Here is a 27192-nt window from a genome sequence, read left to right on the forward strand (position 1 = left end):
ATGAACTTTTCGATACATTTGGCCGGTTTGGCGCAATTTTTGTGTATTTTTAAAGAAAATGTTTTTCAAATGTTCTAATTAAAGTATTTTTAACTAGAACCATTAAATAAAATATAGAAAATTTTTAATATATTCTTTCAAAATTGTTTAAATTAATCATAAGCTCGAATAAAATTGTCATCAATTCATTCTAAAATGAACATTATTCGTTCAGTGAATCTTTAGGTTTCTTTTTGTTTTGATTTACAGTTTCACAACAAACAACATTTTACTTCAGTAAGAAGTCTTCATTATTTACACCGCAAAAGATTTACATCAATCTGAAAGTTTAAAAAGGATAGGTAAATATGATTGTGCTGTAAACAAATAACTGAATCATTTTTTTTTGTACGTGCGTTTCCAGAATCAAGATACAATAACACTTGCAATAACAATGAGTATCGAGTGGAGTCTCGAATCTGTCAAAATTTTAGTAGAAAATGTCGAAAAGTACCCATCGCTGTACGATGGCCTCACAACCTACAACAACTCCGGGCCGATACAGGAAATATGGGACCTCATAGCGGAATCAGTCGGAAATGGAGGTGATAATGCTTGAATGTAAACAAAAGCTCAAACAAGTTTGAATTTTTGTATTCTAAATCCAAATTGTAGCAACTGGCTTCATTTGCAAACGTCGCTGGCAAGTCCTTCGAAACGCGTACCGCAACCATGTCAAGTTCGGTTACAAGGTGTCACCGTACGGAATAGAGCCGCACCTTGGGTTTATGAGGCCTTTTTTCCGCTCGAAAGCCGAACTGCAGGCCAAAAATAACCCGGAGGATTCGCTAGAGTACTGCAAAAAATTGACGCAAATCGTGCAAGAGTATCCCCACCTGTACTTCGATAACCGGTCCACCGCAAGCAGTGACGATTGGCAGGAGGTGGCCACCCGAATGGGGAACGGAGGTTGGTGCTTTGGTATTTGACAGATGCCTTACCTTGAGCATACTTTGCATTGGTTTGCAGAGAATGCATCTGTCAAACGCAGGGCTGGATTTACCAGCTGAAACGTGTTGTTTGACAACTTCCGTACATTCTAGACTCTCCGGAGCAATGCACGGCCCACTGGAGCAGACTGCGAACGCGGTACAGCTACCACCTGAAGCGAGGCTACAAAATGAGACCGGCGGGGCTCGAGCAGGACCTAAAGTTTATGGCCCCACTGTTGGCAGCCCGTGAGGAGGCCACCCTAGAGACTACCATAATGTTGGTCGACCTCGTTCGTGATCATCCTATTCTCTACCAGCACGGAAATGTAAAAGAGCATCAAGATGTTTGGAAAAATGTGGCTGAAATGATGGGGAGTGGAGGTTAGTGACATCTTACCTTACCTTAACTTTGACATAACACAGTCAAAGCAAATAACTCGAGAGGTGTCTAACTGTCAAACGAGACGTTGTAGCTACCTTTACAATAGTTCGTCTAGTAATCCAATCATGATATTTACCATTTTGACTGTCAAAAAAGGTAAATATTATGATCGGATTACTAGACGAAATTCAACATTTCGTGAGACAGTAACTTTGACAAAAAAATGATGTCATTGTTTTAAGTCTCCATCAATGGTTTTCAAAATTTCCCCATTAATTTAGCAACGGCCCAGGACTGCGAGAACCACTGGAGGAGCCTGCGGTATGCGTACACCAAATGTCTGCAGAAGGGTTTCGCGATGCGGCAGAGCGGCATTGCGGAACATTTGGAATTTTTGAAGCCGTACCTGAAGCTACCGGAAGGCGCCGACTCGGAACCGGCGGCAAAGAAGATCAGCCTGGTAAAGAAGCCGCAGAAGTGGGAGTTGAGGCGGGAAGCGGCCGTAGCGGCCATCCAGAGGCATAAACATTTGAAATTTGACGGGGAGGACGAAGATACGCTGTTCTTGTTTGAACTTTTGCCGGATATCGCGAAAATGAACGACACGGACAAGATGGCGTTCAAAGTGGGCGCGGTTCAGCTGGCTCAAGAGTTTGTGAACGGATGAATACATGATTTTCTCAATAAAGGAAAGTTTTAAACATGATTTGTTATAGATTTTTATTATATTCCAAACTGTTTCGAACGGACTACTTTTCTGTTTTACTAACACGACTTGACAAACTTTACACACAGTCTGATGTAAATACGCGTGGATGTGCAAACACTAACTGGAAAAATACATAAAAGATGTAAATATTGATAAACTGGACTGCTTTCGTAGGTTTGCTGACAAAAAATATTTTCTTTAAATAGAAGTACTATTTCATAAATATACAGTACGTACACAATGTTTGTAGTTTAGAAATGGAAATGATGCAAAGAATATGTAAAAAAAAATCTCAAAAGCACAGCTTTAGCGGATTAAAAATCTAACATTTGCTACAGTTTTTTGATAGTTGCTTGCTGATAGTCTTTTTTCTGCTTTGTATAGATTAGAAAGAAGCTAGTTTTGTTTGTGGTTTATCTAGAATGGCGAGTTCATGCCCAGTTTGGTGCCAAAGTCCAACCGCGCTCGGCGAATGTACCGATTGTTGACCCTGTTTTAAGAGAAAAAAATATTGATTTTGACAGTTTGCGAGCATGACTTTAGGTTACCTCTAAACGTCGAATTGCCTTGAGTCAGTTCAACGTCTATCAACATTGAGGTAAGCTACTTACTTGATTTCTTCCCACTTGAAGAATTCGGTGAGCGCGAGCGTCAGGAGGGAGGTCAACATCAGGAACAGTACGATGGGCCAGACCCGGTTCATCTCCTGCCAGTAGTAGTCGTCGGTGCAGACCTGCACGACGATGGTGAGCAGATGGAACAGGAGCAGCCCGGCGGCGACGGAAACCCAGCACAGGTTCGTGAGCGGGCTCCGCTTGAACGTGGTGTAGTCCCGGTGAACGAAGGAGGTCGAGATGGTGACGAAATGGACCACGATGCCGAGCAGGATGAAGCTACGCGCTACGGACAGATCTTGGTGGAAGTTTTCCGGCACGGCCAGCTCGTCGTCGGAGAAGATTTCGATGGGATGGGAGAGGAAGGAACAGTACGAGATGACGAGGAGCAAAACGACCAGGGAGAACTTGATGCCGTAACACCAGAGGACAAAGACCACCAGGCGAGAATCGATCGAGGTTTGCTTCTTGCCGGTGGCCCGCTTCATGATGGCCGGATCGGGTTCTATCCGGAGCAGGGAGAGGGAAATGAGGGGGACGGCAAAGCACTGGAGATAGAGGACGTGATGCGGGACGACCATCGGGGGTAGGGACAAGATGGCGGTGATGGTGTTCATGACGGCGAGGGATACTCCGCAGCACACCCAGAACTGGACGCAACTCCAGAGGCCCTGGAGAAAGCGTCGGGAAAGTTCGATGACGGACACGATCGAGATGGGATCGTCCCGGCAGGATGAGATCGAGCAGGAGATCGAATTGAGCATGCGACTGAGGTAGATGGGTGAGATGGTAACGATGCGATCGGGGATCGAGCGGAATAGTTTGGAGCGTGGCGTTCGGCGAAGTTTCGCTTTATTGTTGTAGATGTTCGACTCGGTGTACGCGGGAAAGTCTTGGCAGACCTGCGGGTAAAGGGGTTCGATAGCTAGCGAGCAGTCTCCCTGGAGGAAGATCTCCGAGTTGGCATTGGAAGCGGACGATCCGAGACAGACCACGATTTCGCCGTATTGTTGCATGATTTTGAGCATTTCTTTGGTCGCTTCCGCCGAACAGTCGGTGAAGAGCGATACCAGCAGCGGCACGTTGTCTACGTTCTCCAGGTGCGGTCGAATGTTTTCGATTCCTCGGGGCAATTTGGCACGGTTCGACATGTCAAAGTTGATCGGAGCGCTCTGCTCTGTGCTGTCGGTAAGGCAGCTCAACGAGCGGCAGTTTTCGTCATTAGCGGCGCAGTCCATGGCAGAGTCCTGCGAAGTTCTTCGTCTATGGTTCGTCCGCAGGTCTCGCATTTCGAAGCTGTCCTGCGACTGGTCCATCGAAGGGTTCCGGTTGTGCACGATCAGACTTGAGTCGGGGTTCGAAATGGCGCCCGGTGCGGAGGAACTCAACGCTTTTGTCCCTTCCAGCGTCGGCAGCAGTTTGTTCAGCTCGTTCTCCTCCGTGACCTGGCTGTGGTGTTCCTTCGATCCGGACTGTGTTATCTTGAACTCGAACTGTTTCGCCGCCGGTGAAGGAACTCCACTGTCGTTATCGCTCAGCAGAGAAATGTGACAGTTCCACCCCGATTCCAAACCCATCTTCTCGGAAAACACCCGTGATCGGAGTTCGTTCTCCTTGCTAAAGTGTACAAACCGAATGCAAGCCCTTTCCAACCGCTCGATCAGCTGGACAATGTCCGTCTGTGCCTGGTACTGCATCGTGATCATGCCAATAAACACCTGATGGCTCTGCATCTCGTAACATCCGTCCACGTCGGAAATGTCCTCCTCCTTGTTCTCCGTAAAAAGCAGCGAATCCGTACTGATCGAGTGGTGCGTCAACGGTGCACCGCCCCGATCAAACTCCGGCAAGCGTTCCCTGTTGATCTGCATGTCCTTCCGATTCTTCGTCTCCGGTGGCAACTCCAAGTAAGCCACCTTCCCATCGATCCCCCCCGACAGCGCCCCCGTAATCCCGTGTCTCAACGGCCTGTACGCAAAGGCCGTACAGTACGCCGTCAGGGCGCTCCTCTGGTAGAACTCCTGCGCCCGTTTACGTTCCTTCTCCGTCAACGGGTGCAGGTCCTGGCCGTCCCAGTAGTCGTCGCAGCTGTCCAGCACGATGTCGGCGGTGCCCTGGGTCAGCAGTTGGAGCGAGCCGCCGGGCATTTCGCGCATCACCACCGACAGCGAGTGCGGAAAGGGAACCTTGACCTTGGCGGCCAGCTGGAGCGAGCGGGCGAACTTGATGTCACGGCGGACCACGTCCGGTTGCTGGCAGGAAAAAATCATAATTTTTATAAAGAAATGCAAAGATTCTCATGTTTTGTGATTCATTCGTATCCACTCAGCGCAAGACAGCGAGCAAAAGAGCAAATCCCTTCTCCAACCTTCTCTGCCTTGCTCCAGTTTACTCTTGCTACGAATCAAGAAAGTAGAGAAAACAGTGAGAATATTGACAAAATTGTTTTGCTTTAATGCTCAATATCTTGACTTTGAGGAAAATGATAAAATTTTATAAATATGTAATATTTTCATTATAAAGGAGCCATTACACTACCGCAAACAAACAAACCAACTCGCACTTTTTCGTGTTTGACAGTTTGCCAAAAGCGGTGTATGCACTTCGGAAGGAATCGGTCAAGAAAAAATTCAAATGGGCAGCAGCGGCAGCGAAAGCAAGCCAGAGAGGGTGAAGAAAAGCCCCAAGAAAACGCTCCCTCTCCTTTGTTCTGCTGTTCGTAAAGCTGTTTCTTGACCCCTTTTCTTCCGATCTCCATACCAGCCTAAACTCGCAAACTTGTCAAAAAGTGCGAGTTTGTTTGTTTGCCGTAGTGTAATAGCTCCCTGAGTCTTACCAAATGCCGATAGCTGGAAATTTGTCCCTCCAGGTTGAAAATGTCCCGAGCGTGCGTCGTAAAGCCAATCTGGCGGGCCAGCTCGCAAAGACAGCGACTGCATTTGGTGGGCGAAAAACAAATGTAGATCGCGGAAAGCTCTCAGTTGAATGTGTCGGGTTAGGGGGAGGACTTGGATGAGGAATTCAAGGGGGGCAGATTAGGGATATTTAAACGAACGGCTTTGCGCCGTTCAATTTTGCGGTCAGAAATCCAAACAAAGCCAATCGAAAAAAAAGAAGTTGAGTTTTAATTGTGAAACGCAATGCAATTAATGGTAATATTTTGTTCTAAAAAGCTGAAATTATTAGAATTACAAAGTGTTTGAAAATGGCACAAACTGCGAAAAAATATGAAAATAAACTAATAAATTTTGCATAAAACACTGAACACAGCTTAGTCATTTAATATTCAAATTGTCAAACTTTTAAAGAAAAGAAGAAAACCTATGAGGGCATAGCGTGAAACAGATGAATAAAAACTACATAGATAAGTTAAGATGCTATGAAAACAGTAATTGAAAAACCACAAATGTAGCAAGAATTTAATCGATTTTGCCCAAATCCATTCGAAACAATAATGAATTTTAGTATAAAACATTGATTTACACATTACCTGATGTCTACTTTTTGCTAAAAACTCTTATTATTGCAACATTTAAAATTTATAAAAAAAAAAAGGAAATTGATTTCTGATCCTTATTTTTTGTGATGTGATTTTGAAGACTTTTGTTTAAGTTAGTTTAGAAGTTCATGTCTTTTTACATCAACAAAGTTAATAGCATTTAAAACCTTCAAAAATCATCACCTCAAAAAATAAAAGAAACACAACGTAAGGAAAAAAATGGAGTAAAGGAAAGTAAAGAAAATCAAAAGTAAAATGAGTAGCAAACACCAAATTAGCAACTTGGTATGCCTAGTACATACCCATGCATAAAACTATTCAAACTCGACTCTACAATCGCATACCGGTTGGTCACGGGGACCAAGTCCTTGTCCAGCATCGCCACCGCCGTCACGTGGCCGCAGAACTTGGCGTAGTGGGCCTGCGTCAGGGGGCAGCACGTGTTCACCAGAATCGCGAGGCCTGTCGATGGAAGTGAGGGGATTTTTGGACTGACATCAAATTGGAAAATAGGGAAATAATTTACAGCAAAAAAATGGTCAAACAATTCTTTAACAAAAAAATAATTTGGAACTGTGGACAAGGCTACATTCACGAAAACATGCATGTTTGGTCAATAATAGTAACAAAAATTTTGATTTTTTATACCGAGCATGAAATTTGATACTTTGACAGGATCGCTTTAAATTGAGCTTATTGTTTTTTTTTAAACAGACTTTTTTGTATTTTTATTATCTGCCGATGTTCTTTATCATTCTGGTCATGTCTATAACATAACAACGGGCACCTTTGTTTTTACAACTTTATCTGTTATATTTTTTTGTAGAATATTTAAATATGCAGTATTTTCTTATTTGTTTCGGACTAAGACTATCCAGATTTTTAAGCGAAGATGGCGTTACGATGCACGCCCGAAATGTCAAAATCACGCATCTGTACCAACATTAAAAAGAGTCCCATGGCATGACATCCTCACTTTTTTTCTAATGTTGGTACCACTGCGCGATTTTGACATTTCGTGCGTGCACCATTCGTAATGACATCTTCGCTTAAAAATCTGATATGCATTTTTTAACTTTAAAGCTAATATATAAAAATCTGACTGAAAAATATGAATCATTAAAAATGGCAAAAGAATAGACCCCATACTATAACAAATAAACACAAGACAAATCCAAATAAAAATACTTAAAAATGGCAAGGAATTATGAAACACTTTAGACAAAAAAAATACATTAAACTGAAGCCCCGATAGTTTGACACTAATTGTTGTGAAACGAAAAATGACACTTTTAGTTTGACACCCTCTTTACACAAATAAAAATCTTACCCAGTGGCTTCAGAGAACTCAGGTGGTTTTTGTAATCGTGATCGTCAAACTCGAGCTTGAACGGGCTGTGCTGATCGTGGGTCAAATCCAGCACTTCGGCAATCGCTCCGGAACCTTCCTTTTGTGAACTCTACAGCAAAAATATTTCGTAAAAAAACAAAACCGAAAAATCAACTATTACTAACAAATTTCGGGGTAAAACTTTCACACAGAAATTTAGAGTAAGCCTAGTTTTGTTTTGGTATGGTTATTTGATTTTCCGAAAACAACTCGCTGGAAGGAAGAAAACAACATCAAAGTTCGAAAAACACAAAAAATCACTAAAACGTGACTAAGAGGAGATAAAAAATGAGTACCAGCTCGATTATATGCGAGAGTGGGTGGTAGTGTTCCTGGCAGCACTGCAAAAGCGACAGGAGATTATCACATTTTGTTTTTTTTAAATCATCAGTTCAATTTAGTTGGAGTTCAATGTGGCAACTTAAACAGTGCAAAAGGAGTGGTGGTGTTCGGTAGGGTAAGGGGACGAAATTTTGCGCAAATTGGTCGAATTCTAGGGATAATTTGAAGGTTTTGTGTCGTTTGAATCAATCGGATCGGTGCAAAGTGTTTAAAAGTATTTTTTTGTTTGTTTTGAAATTGTCTTAAGAGATCAGTGATGTTGAGGATGTATAATAGAGTGTAACAAAAATGACTTTTTGGCGGGCATTCAAGGGTTTGTTCCGGTGGGCATACTAAGCCCAAATCCAAAATATGAGCTTGATTGGACGTAACAGGAGCTGGCGCTCCGCCCTTCAATTTTAAATGGGATTTAACCTGTAAAAAAAGATTTTTTCAAAAATGTCACTTTTTGAGGCATTTTGGCCACTGAAGCGTTTATTTTCAACATCATTGGCGTGTAGGCCAGATCCTTGCGCATCTTTTGGTATATATAACTTTGAAATTTGGAGCACCCTGGAGCTCTGTAAAGACCTTGAAAAAATCTTTTTTTACGGGTTAAATCCCATTTAAAATTTGATGGGCGGAGCGCCAGCTCCTGTTACGTCCAATCAAGCTCATATTTTGGATTTGGGCTTAGTATGCCCACCGGAACAAACCCTTGAATGCCCGCCAAAAAGTCATTTTTGTTACATCCTAATGTATAATTTATTTAAATGCATTCAGCAGGATTTTTTGCACCGGAATTTTGTTGTTCTTTTTTAAAGTTTTTGAATTTTGAAGAAAATTTACCAATAAGGATGAAAAAACAGAAAAATTTATTATAGAACTGTCAAATCTATCACAGTCAACCATCGCTTTTGCTGGATTTGTTTGTTGATTTGTTGTACTGGTTTGACGTTTGCTGAGGTTGCCGAAAAGTTTGGTTATGTCACATGCAACATAGATTCACCTTTTCGACTCCACTCTACCATACAAATTGTAATAATAGCTGCCGGATCTTTTCCGGGACAGATCCGGCAACGAATTTATATGGTTTACGTTTAAGGGTTTAGTCAAAAAAAAAAAAAAAAAAACAAGTCACTTCGTGCATCCGGACGGCGTTTGCCAACAGAATTTGCCTGAGAAACTTTTGAAAATGGCGTAACCCAGAATGTAAACAAAAAAATTCACCTCGCAATTTAAAGTTTATGTTTGGGTGATAGCGGGATTAGAGGATGTTTACATCTAAGCTTACGCCCTATTTAAAGTTGACAGCTGATATCTAAACATGCATCAACATGAGCAGGATGCGCTGATGTTTACAAATCAACTAATTCGCTTTATCTTTGTGTTGCTTGTTTATCTAGTAACAATTTACACCATCACTGACCTCTCGAGTAATTTCAACAAACAACCGTGTGTTCCAAGGAGGGGACACTTTCAAAATTTGTAGCTCCTAAAACTGGATCTAACAGGATCCCAATGTAGATCCGAGCCAAAGTGTCATCTCCCTTGGATGTGTAACAGTCCAATATCCATACTCTGACCATTTACGCAAACAAACCTGCGAGTTCAAACTGCTCTGCTCGGACTGTTCCGAGTTGTGGTGGCCCTCCTCGCCGGATCCATTCCGCAGGAAGAACACCTTCTCCGCCGTCGGGTTCGGCCACGACAGGATGCCCTTCTTGTCGACGCAGCAGAGGGCCTACAACGGAAGTTTTTCAATGTTGATTATTGAGGTTATTCAAAGGAGATTGCGTACCGTAATCGACCCCAGAACCTGCACGACGTTTGCGCTTCGGTTGAGCAGCTCGCTGCGACCGGTGAACAGCTGCCACCAGTAGTACGTGACGATCCGTCGGGGCAGCTTGACGTGGTCCAGATCGCCGGTCGGGGTGTCCAGATCTTCTTGGAAGGATTTTTGCACCTCGGCACGCATCACGGACTGGGGGATTGATAGGAGGGCTTCGAGTCGTGCCGTTCCCCACAGATTGATGGTGATCCAGAGCATCGGGAAGACTAGGGGAAGGATCGGAAGCAAGGCGGCTGCGGGGTTTAGGAGGAATACGTTGCGCCAGTTTGTGGGGACTTTTCCGTTGAAGTAGAAGCCAAGGTAGCGCAGGGCACCAACGGTTAGCGTGAGTAACAGAACCACGAGGAATCCCCACTGCTGGATGCACTTGGTTATGAGCAGGTGGCGCTGCTGGTTGATGATTGTCGTTGGACGGTTCAGGAAGTTGTCCAGCGTAGTACGGAGATTGTCCAGGTACGGGGTGACTTCTACGACGCAGGTTAGATCGGGTATTGGAGCTCGTGCAATGGGTCTCTTCGGGGGTTCCATCGGCTTGGTCAACCCGTAGGTTTCACCGCACTTGAAGGATCGCTTGCCAGATATCTCCGTACATGTTCCGGGGGAAACCTGCCCTGGTCGCATGACTATGTGATCCCCTCTAACAAGCAACGCCCAAGGAAGGTTCACGATCTTCCCGTCCCGGTACGTCCACTGAAGGGTCACACAAGGTGACAACGGACTGCACTGATGTGGATAGTTGAACGGAGTCCACTCCCGGCACAGTTCCGTTCCGCCCTTGATATCCCCAAGCACGCTGCGGACCTTCCGGAAGATCTCCGTCTTCCGCAGGTTGTTCTCCCGAACGGTGATGAAAATGGCCAGCACTAGCAAAACCAGAAGAAATCCCGCCGAGAAGTAGTAACCGATCGCGACGAACGCCACCACCAGGACTGCCGTTGCCAGCATGGGAAACCAACTAAGTGCACTCGTCATGTTACCGACGAGCGCCGACCGGAACTTTAGGAACCATCTGGGAATAATCGATATCAGCACCTTCTACCCTTCATGCATATCAAAACCCAAGACCAACCTCTGCTTGGCGTACCGTTCCTCGTACGCGGCCAGCACCGTCTCGATGTCGTCGTGGAGCCGCTGCAGGGCAATGGTCGTAGACAGTCCGAGGTACTCCCGAGGTTGGTCCTTCTCCGACGCGCCATCATTTTGGAAGCCCATCCTGGACCATTCCAAAATGCTCTCTACTTACCCTTCCGCAAAAGCTCACCTCCTGAGCTGGTGGTGGTTGTAGGTACTACGATGGTGTTGAGGGATCCGCTCTCTGGACAAGCTTGCACCCCGCCAATGTCTACATTGTAGGCCAGAACACGATTTCACAAATCCGATGGTCGAGGCGAAATGCACAATTTTTCCTCGCTCTCTGCAATCCACAATAAACAACACTGGCTGACTAGCAAGTTAAACAAGCACTGGGCAAGGTAAACTGATAACAGCTGTCACTCTGGTTGGTCGATTCATGACTGTGTTTTTCGTCTACTTTTCCGTTTTTGTTTTGGGTACAGTCTTTGCTCGACAAAATGCTACTCTTTGGATGTCTTTGTGCCATGACTTTGTTGGTGTTCACTGTGCCGGTTTTACTGGATGAATGTTTGGATTCTTCTTTTGACTTGTTAGCTGTTGACATATCTCCTGCTAAATTCACGCACTCACGTTGTTTGAAAATTGGTATTTTTCAAAGAAAAAAAAAAAGCGCTGCACTTTACGATCTCACCTGAAAATAGTTTCTTTTTAAGTTTTACTTCTGTTATTTAAAATGATTGAATTGAACTTTAGTGTTTATAAGAACTTACTCGACGTTGAAGTCCGTACTTGAAAACTATTTTTTTAATTGCGACTGTTGACGTATAATATATTTACGTTAAATAAGAAGAACATTCCAGCCTGGATTGTCCTAAGTCTACTGACATATTTCACATGGGGTAATCGAATCTTATACAATTATACATGATGATTATACAAAATTGTCGTGTTAATATAAAATCCTTATCATGTATTTAAAACAGATAGGGTTCCTAGTAGGGTGCCAAAAGTTTAAGTAAGACTACGGAATATCTTTATAATTTGGATTAAAATATCAAAAATGTATTTTACGTAACACTTGGGGTGCCAAAATGTATACATTTATATTTAGAATATTTTTACCGTAGTGTTTTTGAAAATAAATATTAACTACTATTTTTTTGTTAACAAGGGGCGCCCAAGTGGACATGTTTTAAAAAAGTGTACAAAAGCTCTCCAAAATAGCTATGTACAGCAATAAAATTTGGACTGCAGTCTAAGATGATAAGGTAAACCGTTTTTCAGATTCAATTATCCGAAGGCCTTGGCGAAATTTTAGGGGAAATATACCCTTTCTAATCAACCCAAGTAACAATTTCAGTTTTGTAATAGTCTCAAAGAGTTTCTGTAGAATTCTTAAGAAAATTCAAATGAAATGCTTTATGGTCCTACATGCTGAGTTAAATACCAGTTAAATAAACATTAAAGCTAAAATGGACCATTTTAGGAGGTTATCAAGAGTATTTTTGAGGAGCATGTTAAAACTTACCAGTTTTAATGTGTGCTTTATAAATACATTATAGAGCTCTTCAAAACAAGATTAAAACTGCTTGGCTTGGAAAAAGGTTTTCTTGAATTCTGTAATTATTCTTGAATGCTATATCAGAGCATGAAGTATTTATTTATTTGTTTTGCAGTAAAACCAAAAGGTTGTATATCAGAGGGAATGACATACAAATTTACTTGATTAAAATAAAATATTCTTACACGCAAATACAATGACTGATGGCAGATGATAATAATTTGGCAATATTATTTATTGTAACTAAGAAATATTTATTGAAGTTTATACTTATGATAAGCCACAACAGTTATGCCAAAAAAAATTCATCGACCAATTTTCAAAGATAGCTCGAAAAATTAATGTGAGCACATTCAATTCTCTGAAAAAAAGTTGAGATTTTTCCCAAAACTAATAATTTTTGCTTGTTGTTGCTTCCAAATTCAATATGGCTGCGTTTTATTGCCCCTTGCTTCTTTCAGCAATATGGCGAAATTCGATAAGTATAAATGCTCTTGATTAAATATATTTTAAATCTATTCATTCTTGAGCAGTTCTGCCTCAAAACTAGCCAGAACATACCAGATTTATAAAAGACTTATAAGGGCTTTAATCAGAACCAAAATGTTTTATCATGGTTTTCTACAAGATTACATCGCACATGGCGGGACCGTAGCACATGCAACTTTTTCAGCTGCAAGTAGATCGCCTTCGATGGAGGAGAAATTTAATTTCAAAATAACTGAATAAAAAAACAGAAAGGTTTTTTGCTTTTTAACGATATTTATTCATTTAAAAAACACGCAGCATGAACACACATAAGATCACTTAATGAAGAACCAACTGACGCAACTTTATTCGTGTAGCTTTATAAACACTGTCCTTATTATCACTATTGATAAGTGATCGTCGCAACATTTACCGCAGTTTTTGTACTTTTCACTTCACTTACACAAGTAGACAGCATTAAAAGACCATATTATTGATTGAAATAGTTATTCACAAAAAAAAAATACAGAAAACGGCAACAATATCACAAATGACACCTTAAGCGAACTGTCAATTATTGGGCGTAACAATACACAAAACTAGATCTGATGGGTTTTATTGAAGACTAATTTACGAATATAAAGTTTTATGGATAGCCTTTTGTATACCTTAAGTATTTATGGCAAAAAACGAAACTATTGGCACTACGCCCCCCGGGGCATGGCCTTCCTCTAACGTGGGATTTCTGCTCCAGCGCCTCTGACGAGACAGGAGAAACCGGGACCGACGTTTTACTTCACCATCCGATAGAAGCTCAGTGGATAAGGCGGGAATCGAACCCGCGTCTCATAGCATCATCGGGATCGGCAGCCGAAGCCGCTACCCCTGCGCCACGAGACCCATGGCAGTTCTTGTTAAATCTCAGTAGTCTGTAGCAACACGGGAAAATGGCGGATAAGCATTTTGACTGCTGGAACTATTTTACAAGTTTCGATACAAAAGGTAACATTTTCACAAAACAAAAGCTGGCTTCCCGGTTACCTTTTAACACTACGGGTTTTGTTAAATAGTTACCTGTTGTTTCAGAATTTGCAAAACATTTCCAGCTATCAAAATGCTTTTGCGACCTTTCCAAATGATGCTCCAGAAGTGTTCCCCAAAAACCAAGCACACTTTATCGGAAATAAATTCATATTATTATTTTTTAATATAAAATTATTTCCCACAATGTAAGAACCGCAGGCAGAGTCGGATGTGTTTAGACAGGTGAAATCAAATTCACTGAATCTTTAAAAGCACTTTTTTGGAGCCAATTCCAAGGCACAACAGTAATAACTTTTTCAGGAAAATATTATATATTATTCTTTTCATCAAAACTAAAACACAATCAGAAACAACAAAAAGCCATTTTTATTACACCTTGAACGTAACAATGAATAATCTAACTGAATATTCATGAATAATTGTTTAGGGAACAGCTTCACGTTCTGCACAGAACGAAGTTGCGGAGACACTGATAGTTTAAGTCATACAGGATGGTAAACAAGACATGAATGCCACAAAAGTGGTAAAATGTCTATAATAAAAAAAAAAAAAAAAAAAGGATGGTAAAAATGCTCTTTGAAGACGGGACTGATTTAAGGCAGACTTCGTTAAAGTTATTTAGCAACAAAACAACCTCTTCAAGATAGTTTAAAGTGTAAGGAATAAAACCAAATTAAAACCTAATATATAATTCTTAACATTATCTTGAAGAAATCTTGAAACTATTATTGAGTTTTGTGACCATAAAACAAGCAGGTTTTAATCAAAGCTTTAGTAATACTTTATTGCATTTTTTAAAACTTTGATAAAAACTTATAAGAATACTAAGCATATCATTTGTTACTTGGGAAACACCTATCTTCGTCATATGGAGAGTTTGATGCTCGATTAATGCTCCAAAAATACTATTTAGGCTGTAAACTTACCAGCAACAGCACCGCCTCGAGTAAGCACGCAAATGTATGCCACTTACTGGCCAAAAAGATCAAATTTAATGCACTTTTGATCATAATTTCTATTTTGCGAGACCATTTCTCATCATTTTGATGGCACACACATCCACACGCAAGATCAGAGGTTAACTGCATAACGAAAGTCGCCATCAATATCCTTTCACTTGCGCTAACGATTTCAAAGCGCTTAAGATATAAAATTGCTTCCAACTACCGGCAACATGTTCTTTTGACCGTTACTTAGTCACTCACTTGAAAAATAATCCCGAAACATGTAAATAATTAGCAAGCGCCATCAACAAATCAAACGCGCCAAGTCTTTTGACGTTTCAATCTTGATGACCGATTCCAAGCGAAGCCTGAAGAAAACCGAGCGAGAGGCAAAGGCAAATAAAGAACAAAGGGTGGCCACCAACACCACCAGCAGCGCTTGTGGTGTTGCCAGGAAACTTTCTCTATAAATGCTACTTTTCGTGAGTGTTCGCTCAAAATTTCATCAATTTTGGCAGCACGAAGCAGACCCAAACGAACGTTGGAAGAAAAAAAAAACTAAGCTGAAAATAGAAAAATGGGCGTGGCCCAATGCACACGACTGATTAAAATGCGTTTTTGAAATATTTTTTTAAAATGCTTGTAAAAGAAATAGCATAACTTTTAATAAAAGTGAAAATAAACAGAAATGTTGACAAAAAGTTGCTCTACTCGTTGGTGTACTTGGTTTTACTGAATTTCAAGGAACACTCCAGATTATCCAACATCATTCAAACAAGACCGCTTATTAGGCTTAAAATGGGTTTATTTCCCCTACTTCGGATAATCAAATCACAAAAAATGTATTTTTTTTTTGTTGTCTTAGTTTTGATTGTCGAGCTTAAGTATGGCCCCTTAAATACGGTAAAGTGATTTACCGTTCAACTATTGAAAAAATGCATTTTGTAATTAAATAGGCAATTAACTATTAAAATTTGACTGAAATAGGGTCGCAGAACTCTATTTTAATGTTAGAAATAAGCAAAAAATGCAAAAAAAAAGATTTTTTTTTGTTCGTGATTCGTTTATTTTTTTAATCTTTGTAACCTTTGGATAATCGAACTTCGGATAATCGAGTCTGGACTGCATATGGTTTTTAAGCTATTTTGTTCGATAAATCTACCCTCAGAATAGCCAAATTTTCAATATAATCTTTTAGTGATATTATTTTTTTTCTGGACTTTGAGATTTTGTAACAATTAAATTATTAAACAAAATATATATTTTATCTAAAGATTACAAACATGTTTCATTTATTCGTAAGTTTCAAACCATCAATTTTCAAGAATGTAATTTTAAGAATGAAGTAATTGAAAAAAAAACAATTTAAGAGTAAAACTCTTTTTAAATGCTTCAATATTTAGCAAAAAATATACTACAAACTACCTCAAATAGTTCCAGTAAAAATTTTGAAAATGAATTTTAATTTATTATCTTTTTATTTATTATCCAATTATTAATTTGAGATGACGTTGCTTTAAATTTAAAGTAGGGACATTTTCTTATTTTCTCTAACTACACTGAAATGGAATCCATCGCCTAAACAATAATCCACGAAGGGGATGTAATTAGCCGAAATCATGAAATAAAAGCTAGATTTGATCAAATTCTTAAATTAAATTCTGAGGATTTAAAAAAATATCAACTTATTAAAATAAAATTACGGTAATTTTTTGATCGGAATCAGAAATCGGAAAACATAGAAATCAAGTGAAGGATACTGCAATACTCTGCTATAATTATTGATTTTATAAAATCTAACAAAATATTCAGTAAACTTTTTTCTTAAGGTAAATTTTCCTTCCAACCAATCTGTTTATTAATCCAATTGCAAAATCTATTTTAGTTGAAATGTTTGATTTGTTTGAATTAATATTTTGTAATTTCATATCAATTTTGAGTAGAAAATAAACATTAAATTGAAACAGAAATTTTTGAAGCAATCGGCAATCTTTTTTTGAATAGGTTCTATAAACAAAATGATCAATTTTGGCTTATAGGGTGTTTTTGAATACCCCTGACTCGACACGATTTTAAAAACATCAAAAAACTTTAAAAGAAATCTACATGACCTTTTTTTTAAAAAAAAAAACTCTTGAAATTTTGAAAAATGCGTTTTTCAATGTAACAGCCAATCAATCATTTAAATTCGATATTAAATGTGAGAAAAAATTGTCCTTGATTCTACTGGGGTTGGATAAAATGATCGGGACAGGGAAATTTTTGTCAAAATAGAAATGCTCATAGCTTTGCGAAAATTTAACCGATTTTGATGATTCAAGAGGCATTTGAAAGGAAAACCATGCTCGTTTTTGAATAAGTACTGGAACAAGGTAACGGTCCATGGCCACCGGAGATGTTCCCGATTTTCTGGGACCGTGTCAAAAAGCCCCTTTTTGAGATTAGGTTTTCACAGAACCCACATTTTTACCTTTTTTAAACGGACGTAACCTTGAAAACGCCCAAATTTACGTCCTATTGTAAAATCCCCTTAGATTACCTTGGATTTACCAATTCTAAAACACTTTAGAGTAGTGTTGGGGTCATATTTGAGCTTGACAATCAAATATAAAAGTTTTTTCCGTGATTCGACTACCCAAAGTGAATTTTTTTCCAAGGTCTTCGGACAATCGAGTCTGGACTGTCTGAAATTTGGCTTTTAGGGCATGTTTTCAAAATTCTGCGCGTTTGAACGATGATTTAGTCGAACTGTCTCGATTGGTTGAGTTATGGCAAAGATCCAGTGAGTAAATTAATCATGCCTTTGTTGGCTTTGGGTTTGTTGCAACCTTTGAGATCCTATTTGTATTAAAATGGGACACATGGGGCGAATTGGGAAAGCTGGTTTGGCCTTGTTACTGCACAATATATGGATAATTTTGAGTAGTTTGGGATAGCACAGCTACAGAACAATAAAAATAGTGCATCGTTTTCCAAATATCATACCTTTGAGCGCTCTAAAAACTGCTGTCCCTATTCAGACTGTAGTCCACATTCGGCCTAGTTGACGGTACTATACATCGTCACACATCAAAGGACTATTTTGAAATTGCTGAGATTTGCTTACAAGTGACTTGTTTTTCAATGCTCCAAAGACGACGAACTTTTTATTGTTCTACTGTAAAACAGTTTTTTTTGTTGATTGAACAGAACATTCAGGTCGTTTCCTGTACCTACCATTTACACAAAAGGCCAACTCAAACTCCGTGTGAGGTGCACTAAACCCAATCACCACCACGGGAGGGTATCAATTATCTTCCCATTCCACACTCTAGTTAGGGGCTCAGCGGCTACCTAACGAGAGGATGGTTTCTTCCCAAGATTGAACAGAGCTAGAGGTAGGTACCTGCACCAACAAGATCAAGATTCCATTCATGATTCCCAGAATTTCTCCAACTTTGCCGTTCAATACTCTTTTCGATTAGCTCGCTGGCGCCTACAAGCCAAAAAACAGCATGCTTCTGGCACGTGTATTGCGTCTTCTCTTCTCTTTATATTTGAGAGAGAGAGAGAGAACCTCAAAAATGAGCAAGATCACCGCGCGATCTCGCAGTCGATCTCAAACGATCGCGGACCACCGAGAAAGTCAGTTGTGCCGAGAGAAGGACGCCCCAGGTTCGATCCCCGCGCGGTTTGTGTCGCGTCGCGAGTTCAAATCAGGTTTTTTCTTCTTTACTCTATCTGTGTGTAGAGGTGTTCTGCAGTGTTGTTCAGCTTTGTGTGTTAAGGAGAGGGTTTTCCAGAAGAAAAGAAGGTACGAAATTCAGAGGTTTGGGGGATTGTGTTTGGCGAGTTCGTGACGAGATCGGAAACGTTGACGGTCTTAAAAGTGCAAACGAGTTCTTCGAGAATTCGCTTCCGGAACTGCGAAAAATCCAAGAAGTTTCTAAGCTTCCTGTGGAAAGGGAAGGAATTTTGCGCTTATACGCGTGAGAGTAGTACACACTTGAACCAAGGGGTGCCTGCAGGGAAGTTGGCTGGTGTTGGTGCGATCGTGATCGACGATCGTGGAACGACACCAATACTCACCTGTGTGAGACGACGGCGACGTCCAGTCCAGTGATGTGTTTTGGGCCCTGACGATCGATGGGACACATGCACGCACACTAATCTGAAGGATAAGTTTTGGGTGATGATCAATAATATTGATCGAGTGTTTACAGTGCGAGTTAGGGGAGGATAATTTTGAGGGGTCATCTTTTGCTGGATCACAAAGATTAAGTAAAAACGTATTATGAATTATTGACCCTTGAATCTGAAACAGACTTATAATCTGATCTAATCTAATCAAACCCTAGAGCAGCCAAACATTTGAAGAGACCTGGATAAAGCCTTAGGTTAGATTATTATTGTCATTTATTAACGTTTGTAGTGCGCCATTGCATTAGAATACACTGAAACATCACAAAAGTTAAAGTGACCAGCCCTACTGTGTAAAATTAACCGCAAAGATGATTCGTTGAAGTGGGTTGAGTTTGAACACGGAGATGCGAGTTCCCTTACACTGGGAAACAAGAGTAACTTCTTTATCCATTTCTTGCGAAAAAAATATTATACTACCCTAATATTTCTCCCTTGTATTAGTACCAGTTATCGATCTTTGTGCGATCGATCTATCAGTACTTTGAACTGGGGGCGCAGCTTCCTCACATCACCATCAGCATCTTCACTGTGTATATAGTTGATCCAACCAATTCACCGTAATGTACGCTTAGTGGTGCTAAGTTTTGTTTACATATAAATTACTCCGACCCGGCTCAATACACGGTGTAGATGTTCGAAAGTGATCTTCAGCCGTGAGTGTGCACAAGACATTCCATCGAACCTGCGCGTAAGCGTTGTTTAGCTTACTCGCACTTGCTGCACAGCTTGAGCACTCTCGCCTGAGTTTCGTTCCCGAGTGTTGTGTCTACACATTGAACTTCTGGAATTAGCTCTGGGTGAAAGGTTGGTTGGTGAAATTCTGCGAATTCTCAACCAGCTAGATCGAGTGATCGCGTGGTTCGCGTTGCCAGAACGAACCTCGATGACCTTGATGCGTCGTCGTCGTCGTCACAGTCAAGCGTGTTTGCGTTGGGGAGTTCTGAACAACAACCTCTACGGCAGTCGCGTTGTCGTCGTCTGATCTTGTCAGACTTGCTGGGGACAATAAGTGGATTCATTCAGCTGTCGAAGTCGTCAAGCTGCGCAAAGTGGCTTATCGACTTCCGTTGATCTATCTCGCGCTGGTGTAAAGAGAGTGCACTAATCTGAGCTAATTAATTCCAGAGACTGAAACTTTGAGGTACGTGTAGTTTGCTGCTGGTCGTCCACTGAAATCTAGACCACCATGGCAAGCCGGAAGATCCTGCTGGTGACCCTGGCCACCGGGTTCGTGGGTCTGCTCTTCCTAGCCCAGTACGCGTACGCCTGCAACGAGATGGTCTGCGCCAGCATCGTGTCCAAGTGTATGCTAACCCAGAGCTGTAAGTGTGACATGAAGAACTGTTCGTGCTGTAAGGAGTGTTCCGAGTGCCTCAGCTACCTGTACACCGAGTGCTGCAGCTGTCTGGAGATGTGTCCCAAGCCGAACGAGACGACCAACGAGTTGAGCAAGCAGTCCCACGTGGAGGAGCTGGAGGGTTTCCCGAACCTGTTCAACGTGCTGACGGCGGAGGAGGACCCGGAGGAGCGGTGGAAGATCTACACGTTTCCGATCGATTTCGACGCGGCGCTGTACGGGTCCAACGGGGAGAGCGGAACGAAGTATATTATGCGTGAGTAAAGGGAAAACAATTGTGCCGGTTTATGGGATTGGGTAAAATTGAATATTGTGTGGGATGTTGTTTGGGTTTTTGCATGATTTCATAATCCTCAGTAATTAAAGCAGAGTTATATAATGATTTACAAAGTATAATCTATTACAAAAGTCCGGCAACCAGTAGTTTTCAAAGAATCGAAGTTTTAATGAAACGGCAATTTTATTTTGAGATGTAGCTCTTATTCAGGATGAAATATGCTCAATTATAAATATATTTAAAAAAAAAACAATAAGTCTTAACGCCCATGGTTACTCCGGGGCACCGCATTTTTTTGTCTTCAAAATTAAATTTCTCTGCAACCATGCATTTTTTCAACCAAGTTCAGTCTGCAGTTGTTTATATAGAATGTTAACTCATAACCATTGAAATTTCATCTAATTTGGTTGATCCAATTACGAGTAATTTAGAGAATCTTGAAAAATCTCGATATTGCTCTGGCCGGGAAGGGGTTAACTTAAAATTGTTATTTTGGTTGATTGCTCTCCTAACTTCAAATAAAACCTTGAAACCTACATGCAACCACCCTATTTCCTTAAAAATATTTTCATGTTTTGATCTACTCTCCTATGAGGTTAGCATGCTGGGGGCTGTTTAAGTCATGGGATACACTTAAGGGATTTGGGTTCAAAATTGAACCCAGAAATTGATTTCAAGTTTTTTTTCTCCCTCCCTCTCGAAAAATCCCAAAAAAAAATCAGGTTGCAAATAATAATGTTTGCTGAAAATTTTAATTTTTATTGATTAACATGTACAATTGATTTAATATTTTTAAAGTTTTGTAAAACGTTTATTGTTGTCTATTTAATTAAATCTTTTTAATTAGTTTTAATCATAATCTATCCTGAGGGCCCTTTTCTACTATCCGCATTTTTTTTTAATTTTTGGGCACAGATCGAAGAAAAGAAAAAACTTAAGTTTTTTTTAATTCGTTGATATTTCACTTTGAATTGGCATAAGTGTGCATACTGTATGCATCAAAATGTTGATGTTTGCACCGATTATCTCGGCACTGGGTCAACCGATTTGTCCGTTTTGGTCTCATTCGATTCAAAAGTCATGTTAAAAACAATTTTAATTAAAATCCGGGAGATTGTAAAAAGGTTGGTTTTTTACTCATAATGTTACACATTTTAAGAACGGTATTATTTCTTAACGAATCCAAAATATTGAATATCAGGCAACCTTATCACAAGTTATAAGCACTTATGTGTTTTTTATACATTTTTTTGAGGCCAGATCTCAGATATTTTGATAAAAAATTTGTCCGGATCTACACAGCTAAAAAAGCAGTAATCCATCTGCGTGTAAAAGGCCTGGGTGTAAAATAAATATTGCATTATTTTTTACAATTATATATGATTTTACGCCCTTAAATATGTAGCCCAGCTTTACAGCTTTACATCGGTCTGATGGCCGAGTGGGCTAAGGCGCCAGTCTTTACTGTTGGTGCTTGGTTTGAATCCCTTCGGTTGCAACTTTTTTTTGTGTTTGCAAAAAATGTACATGCAGTGTGTAATATTAAGTGTTTATTTTGACGAAGGTGATGTGCATGCTTTTGCATGCGATTTTACCATCGGATTTTTTGCTTTGTATCATGCGACCCATCGTTAGATAGGTTATCAAAAGACCCTTCCAACGCGCCGATCTGACAGCCCTATCAAAATTCATGAACGATTAAGTGTTAATTTAACACTTATTGGAGGCTAGATAGTTTTTAACAAAAAACATATAAATTTAAGGTAAAATCAAGAAGAACTTAAAATTTTGTCTAGAAATCACTTACGCTAGTTTTTTTTTGTTTATAAACTATCGATTAATTTTGCATTTAAAACTAAGCTTCACATTTTATATGAAATTTGTTAAGGCTGATGCAAATATTTTCATAAATTTTTGTCCCGCGGCTCTGGCCGAGGTCGAGGGGGCAAAAAATTAAAAAAATATATAACATGCCATAGTCTCAACATTTCTATGATAAAAGTATATTAAAATGCATTTACACTAGTTCGGATGCTTAGCAATGATTAGTTTAAAAAAAAGTTAGATTTGACGAAAACAAAAAAAAAAGCGAAAAAAAAAACTTTTTGCGGTACTTTACATCGATTTTTTTTTAAAATTCAAGAGATTTCTGCAGAAACCCAAATATGCTGAACATGATTTTAAATTGATGGTAAATTTATTTCAGCCCCCTGATTTTTCGAGCCGATTTTGAAGGGTGACAAAAACTTTTGAAAATATTTGTACCAGCCTAATATACAGAATACTTTTTGCGGATTGTGTTTCAAAAACACATAACATTTATAAAACATGAATTTCAAGCCATGGTATCAGCATTTAAATGAAAAAAGTGTTTTAAAATGCATTTTACACCAGTCCAGTTTGAGTTCAGTTCAATCATAAGTTTTCAAATTACTCAACACATTTTCTCGAAAAATATTTTTTGGGTTACTTTACATTGGAATTTAACAAAAATCCATATTGTTTTAAAAGAGCCCAAACAAAATAAATATGATAAACAACGCAGGAAAATGCATTTCAGTAAATTAGACAGATACCAAAATTTCTTTTAACCCTCTACTGCCCAATTTTTTTTCGATTTTTTTTTATTTTTCCCGTGTTCAGGGGGTCATTTTGAGAAACTTTTGTTCTACGAAAAACTTTACTTCTCTTGTTTTATGTTTTTCTTGTTTCATTTTTAGTATTTTAATTTGCATTTATCTTGTTTAGTTTATGTTTGTTTTTGGTAGTATTTGGCCTATACTCTACTACCTCCAATCATTACATTTTGCCTATCTAATTTTTTTCATGTTTTAACAGTAACTTTTTCAATTTTTTGCATGTTTTTTACATTTTCTGCTATAAAATGGCACCATTATCATTTAAATTGTAAATAAATGCGTAGAGGCGTAGTCTGGGGCACTAGAAAAATTACTACATACTTCTTTTTACCTAAAATATAAGAAATGTTAGTAAAAAACACTGCCAAAGTTGACCTCTAAAAAAATGTAATTTTTTAAAACATTGGCAAAGTCACATAAAACAAGTAAAACTTCCAACGCATACATTTTCTAAAATTTGAAGAGTTTTTCTTTCCAATGCTTTTTAAAGATCAAAAATTTATTGAAAAATTGATTTTTGGCGATTTTTTAAATCGAAGCTCGTCTTGGGGTTGGGTTGTAGAGGGTTAAAATTCGAAGTACCTACCTGAAAAAAATTTATTACAAATTTTTCGGGCCGATTTTAAAGTGGGTTAGGGCATCAACTTTGAATTTAATCATTTGAAAACAAAAAAAAATCAAACTAATTAGATTGGAATAAAATGAAACAAAACAAAACGAACGTGACAAAGGTCAAAGGACATAATGTCGAAAGTAGACAAAACATCTAAAGGTCAAAAGTAGCCTTAAAGACATGTTTCTGCGATTATTCTGTTAAACAAATATGTTTTAGTGAGTTTTCTCATTCTTTTAAACATTAATATTTCTTCAAATAGTTTTATGAGAAGTCATCTGACTTCAATCAAATTTGTGTGTTTTTCTATTTTTTTTCAGTAATGTTTTGTGAGTTTTCTCATTCTTTCAAAAATGATCAGTACTTCAAACTGTTTATGAGAAATCAATCTCTAATAAATATGGGTCATTCCACCTCTAACGTAGCAGCACTCGAAATCGTAATTTGCAGTTGGTACCATCAAAACAAGCTAGAATCCCGGTTTTCATCAAAATTGGATCAACCCTTCCTTTATGGCACCACTCCAAAGTATCGCCTTTTTTGCGAAAATTGTGAAAACCCTCAATTTTTAAACTGCGATATCTCTGGATCCACATATCGTAGAAGGTTGTTCCAGGATTCTTTTTGCAGAAAATTGGACGTAAAATTGATAGACGCAGTTTTGCTAATTTTCTAATTTTGGTAAATGTTTCCTCTAGTTCGCGAGATATTGAATTTTGTAGTCAAGAGTGAATCGAATCGGATTAAAATCGGGATTCTTGCTTGTTTTGACGGTACCAACAGCTCTACCAAATTTGAGCTCTATCAGAAAATGTCGATACAGGTGGAATGATCCACAATGCCACCGCCATGTTTTTGTGTGTGGTATTTGTAATAAAGTTAATGAGATCAGTAGTGCGGTGCCTGTGTGGACGCGCAGTCTTGTTTTTTCGTGTTATTTTCCGTCTCTTTTGTGTCGCTGTTCGAGTGCATGGGGTGATTGGTCATTATAATTAAATAATGGCATCAGTAGTGCGGTGCCTGTATGGACGCGCAGTCCTGTTTTTTCGTGTTATTTTCCGTCTCTTTTGTGTCGCTGTTCGAGTGCATGGGGTGATTGGTCATTATAATTAAATAATGGCATCAGTAGTGCGGTGCCTGTATGGACGCGCAGTCCTGTTTTTTCGTGTTATTTTCCGTCTCTTTTGTGTCGCTGTTCGAGTGCATGGGGTGATTGGTCATTATAATTAAATAATGGCATCAGTAGTGCGGTGCCTGTGTGGACGCGCAGTCTTGTTTTTTCGTGTTATTTTCCGTCTCTTTTGTGTCGCTGTTCGAGTGCATGGGGTGATTGGTCATTATAATTAAATGATGGCATCAGTAGTGCGGTGCCTGTGTGGACGCGCAGTCCTGTTTTTTTTTCGTGTTATTTTCCGTCTCTTTTGTGTCGCTGTTTGAGGGCATGGGGTGGTTGGTCATTATAATTAAATAATAGCATCATTAGTGTGGTGCTTTTCGGGACGCGCAGTTCTGTTTTTTTTACCTTCTTCTTTTTTCATTGTTTTTTTTTTCACTCGCGTTCGTTGACCGATGAGTTTTTTGTGTTGTTCTCTTTTTATAGTTTTCTATAAAAACGTACCAATTTTTTGAGACTAGCAAGTCGTATTGCTGGATTAAGCCCTTTCTATATTATCGATGATTGGAAGGCACGCCTTCGAATATTTTTTAAGGCTTATGATATAAAATTATTTCAATTAATGAAGCCCTTCCTACATCACCGTTGATCGGAAGGCACGCCGACGGAGAATTTCTGGAGAATCGCGGTCGAATTAATACTATATTTAAATCCCTAGATAGCTATCTTTCCGCAGCCGGCTGCCTAAGATTTTTAAAATTTCAACCGATAAACAAATTGCTTATGGTCGCATCACCTACCACAGTGAATCCTGACCTCATACCCATCTTACTAACCCCTCAAAACTCATGTGATACTTTGTCGGAGACGCAGCTGATTTAGCGGTCCCATCACTCAAGTATCGGCTAACATTCCCATCCACTTCCCCGTGTCTTACCTCTGGTCGTGGCCGGCGTCGGTATTGATCAGCATGATAGGGACCTTTGAAAATTGCGAAGGGGTGATGATTGGTTCCTACTTTTCATCTGTGGTCCACGGAGCAATGTTTGGGGGTCCTGGTCAATAACGAAGTAGCAGCTACGGGTAGACACCAATGCTATGCTATGCTATGATATTTGTAATAAAGCTAATGACACATAATTTTGCTTATTTTACTACGCACAATCTTGCTCAAATTCGGATAAATTCGGATATTGAAGATAGATAAGTCAGTTTCAATTTAGAAAACGTTTTATTTGCATTGCATAGAAACTTAAAATTAACCAATTTTATCATATTTTTTCCCCAGACTCCAGCGATAACGATCTAAAGCCGCGCTACGACGACTCGTCCAAGATCACGGTCAACTGCACCGTCGCGTACATGTCCCAGTGCATGTCGTGGAACAAGTGCAAGGAGAGCTGCCAGACGATGGGTGCCTCCAGCTATCGGTAAGATTCTACTCTCCAAAGAAATTTCAGTATGTTTAATTTCCTGTTTTTTTTCAGATGGTTCCACGACGGCTGCTGCGAGTGCGTCGGCCAGACGTGCATCAACTACGGCATCAAGGAGTCCCGCTGCCGGGAGTGCCCGGAGAACAAGGACCTCGATCTGGACGACTTCCCGAACGAGGACGAGCTGGACTATGGGGACGGGGTCGGTCCGCTGGACAACGGTGGGGTGGAGTCGACCAATATCTGAATTTCGGTGCGGTTGGCAGCGTTGGTGGTCGCGGCCGTGGCTTGGGGATGGAACTGAAGTGAGGAGACAGTCTGGACGTAAACACATACAGAGTCATGATGTGCCTTATTAGAGAGAGTGATGTTCGAGGGACTTACTTAGCGAACGGGGAACAAAAGTGTGCAGTGCAGTATTTGACGGTTTTTAATTATGTGTATTAACGATTGGGAAACAGAAAGTATTTAAAAATGTGTACTTGAACAAAATGAATAGCAGTTAGGGGTTGGAGTTTTAAGTTTTATTGAACGGACAGTGCAGTAGCAGTGATTGATGCGGTGATTGGGCCGCGAAATATTTTCTATTCTTAACTTTTAAGTATTGTGTCGCGGTGGAAAAGTGAGCTCAATCAAAAGTAGAAGGACTTATTTTTATGACTTTTTATGTAAAATAAAATCTTAAATGTGTACTCAGTTGTGGATTTGACTCTTTTACCAAGAAGGACATTTCTCACAAATAACTACC

The 27192-nt window shown here is 39.7% G+C and overlaps 3 protein-coding genes across 6 annotated transcripts; 2 read left to right on the plus strand and 1 right to left on the minus strand.

The window, feature by feature from the left end:
• The first annotated feature begins 236 nt into the window (after positions 1–236).
• LOC120416395 (uncharacterized) lies at positions 237–2059 on the plus strand. Its single transcript, XM_039578135.2, has 5 exons — positions 237–341; positions 404–584; positions 655–948; positions 1083–1352; positions 1635–2059. Exons 2-5 carry the CDS (start codon positions 434–436, stop codon positions 2018–2020), a joined length of 1101 nt encoding a protein of 366 aa, XP_039434069.1. The 5' UTR covers positions 237–341; positions 404–433; the 3' UTR covers positions 2021–2059.
• On the minus strand, positions 2057–11344 carry LOC120416394 (transmembrane protein 94). 4 transcript variants are annotated; one of them, XM_039578130.2, is made up of 9 exons: positions 10808–11344; positions 9688–10747; positions 9490–9630; positions 7862–7906; positions 7506–7635; positions 6478–6637; positions 5513–5609; positions 2674–4928; positions 2057–2552 (listed from the first exon to the last, which is right to left on the minus strand). In XM_039578130.2, the coding sequence occupies exons 1-9, from the start codon at positions 10948–10950 to the stop codon at positions 2480–2482; spliced, it is 4104 nt and encodes a 1367-aa protein (XP_039434064.1). In that variant the 5' UTR covers positions 10951–11344; the 3' UTR covers positions 2057–2479. The 4 variants fall into 4 exon arrangements, with proteins under 4 accessions (XP_039434064.1, XP_039434065.1, XP_039434067.1 ...); XM_039578131.2 differs by having other exon boundaries at positions 6520–6637; positions 10808–11343; XM_039578133.2 differs by lacking the exon at positions 7862–7906 and having other exon boundaries at positions 10808–11339.
• Positions 11345–18421: 7077 nt separating this feature from the next.
• Positions 18422–27140, plus strand: LOC120416397 (protein twisted gastrulation). The gene is made up of 4 exons (XM_039578139.2): positions 18422–18622; positions 20137–20624; positions 26300–26441; positions 26499–27140. The coding sequence occupies exons 2-4, from the start codon at positions 20198–20200 to the stop codon at positions 26689–26691; spliced, it is 762 nt and encodes a 253-aa protein (XP_039434073.1). The 5' UTR covers positions 18422–18622; positions 20137–20197; the 3' UTR covers positions 26692–27140.
• Positions 27141–27192: the final 52 nt, after the last annotated feature.

This window comes from Culex pipiens, chromosome 1 (assembly GCF_016801865.2).
Source record: "Culex pipiens pallens isolate TS chromosome 1, TS_CPP_V2, whole genome shotgun sequence".
NCBI classification, from domain to species: Eukaryota; Metazoa; Arthropoda; class Insecta; order Diptera; family Culicidae; genus Culex; species Culex pipiens.

Bases quoted from the DNA above. Each gene is read 5' to 3' on its own strand.
- LOC120416395 (XM_039578135.2), top strand. From the start codon at position 434: ATGAGTATCGAGTGGAGTCTCGAATCTGTCAAAATTTTAGTAGAAAAT. The intron at 585-654 runs GTGATAATGCTT...TCCAAATTGTAG, and splicing joins GGAATCAGTCGGAAATGGAG to CAACTGGCTTCATTTGCAAA. The intron at 949-1,082 runs GTTGGTGCTTTG...CGTACATTCTAG, and splicing joins CACCCGAATGGGGAACGGAG to ACTCTCCGGAGCAATGCACG.
- LOC120416397 (XM_039578139.2), top strand. From the start codon at position 20,198: ATGGCAAGCCGGAAGATCCTGCTGGTGACCCTGGCCACCGGGTTCGTG. The intron at 20,625-26,299 runs GTGAGTAAAGGG...TTTTTTCCCCAG, and splicing joins CGGAACGAAGTATATTATGC to ACTCCAGCGATAACGATCTA. The intron at 26,442-26,498 runs GTAAGATTCTAC...GTTTTTTTTCAG, and splicing joins ATGGGTGCCTCCAGCTATCG to ATGGTTCCACGACGGCTGCT.
- LOC120416394 (XM_039578130.2), bottom strand. From the start codon at position 10,950: ATGGGCTTCCAAAATGATGGCGCGTCGGAGAAGGACCAACCTCGGGAG. The intron at 7,907-9,489 runs GTTTGTTTGCGT...TCGCTTTTGCAG, and splicing joins AGAGCAGTTTGAACTCGCAG to TGCTGCCAGGAACACTACCA. The intron at 2,553-2,673 runs GTAAGTAGCTTA...CTCTTAAAACAG, and splicing joins TTCAAGTGGGAAGAAATCAA to GGTCAACAATCGGTACATTC.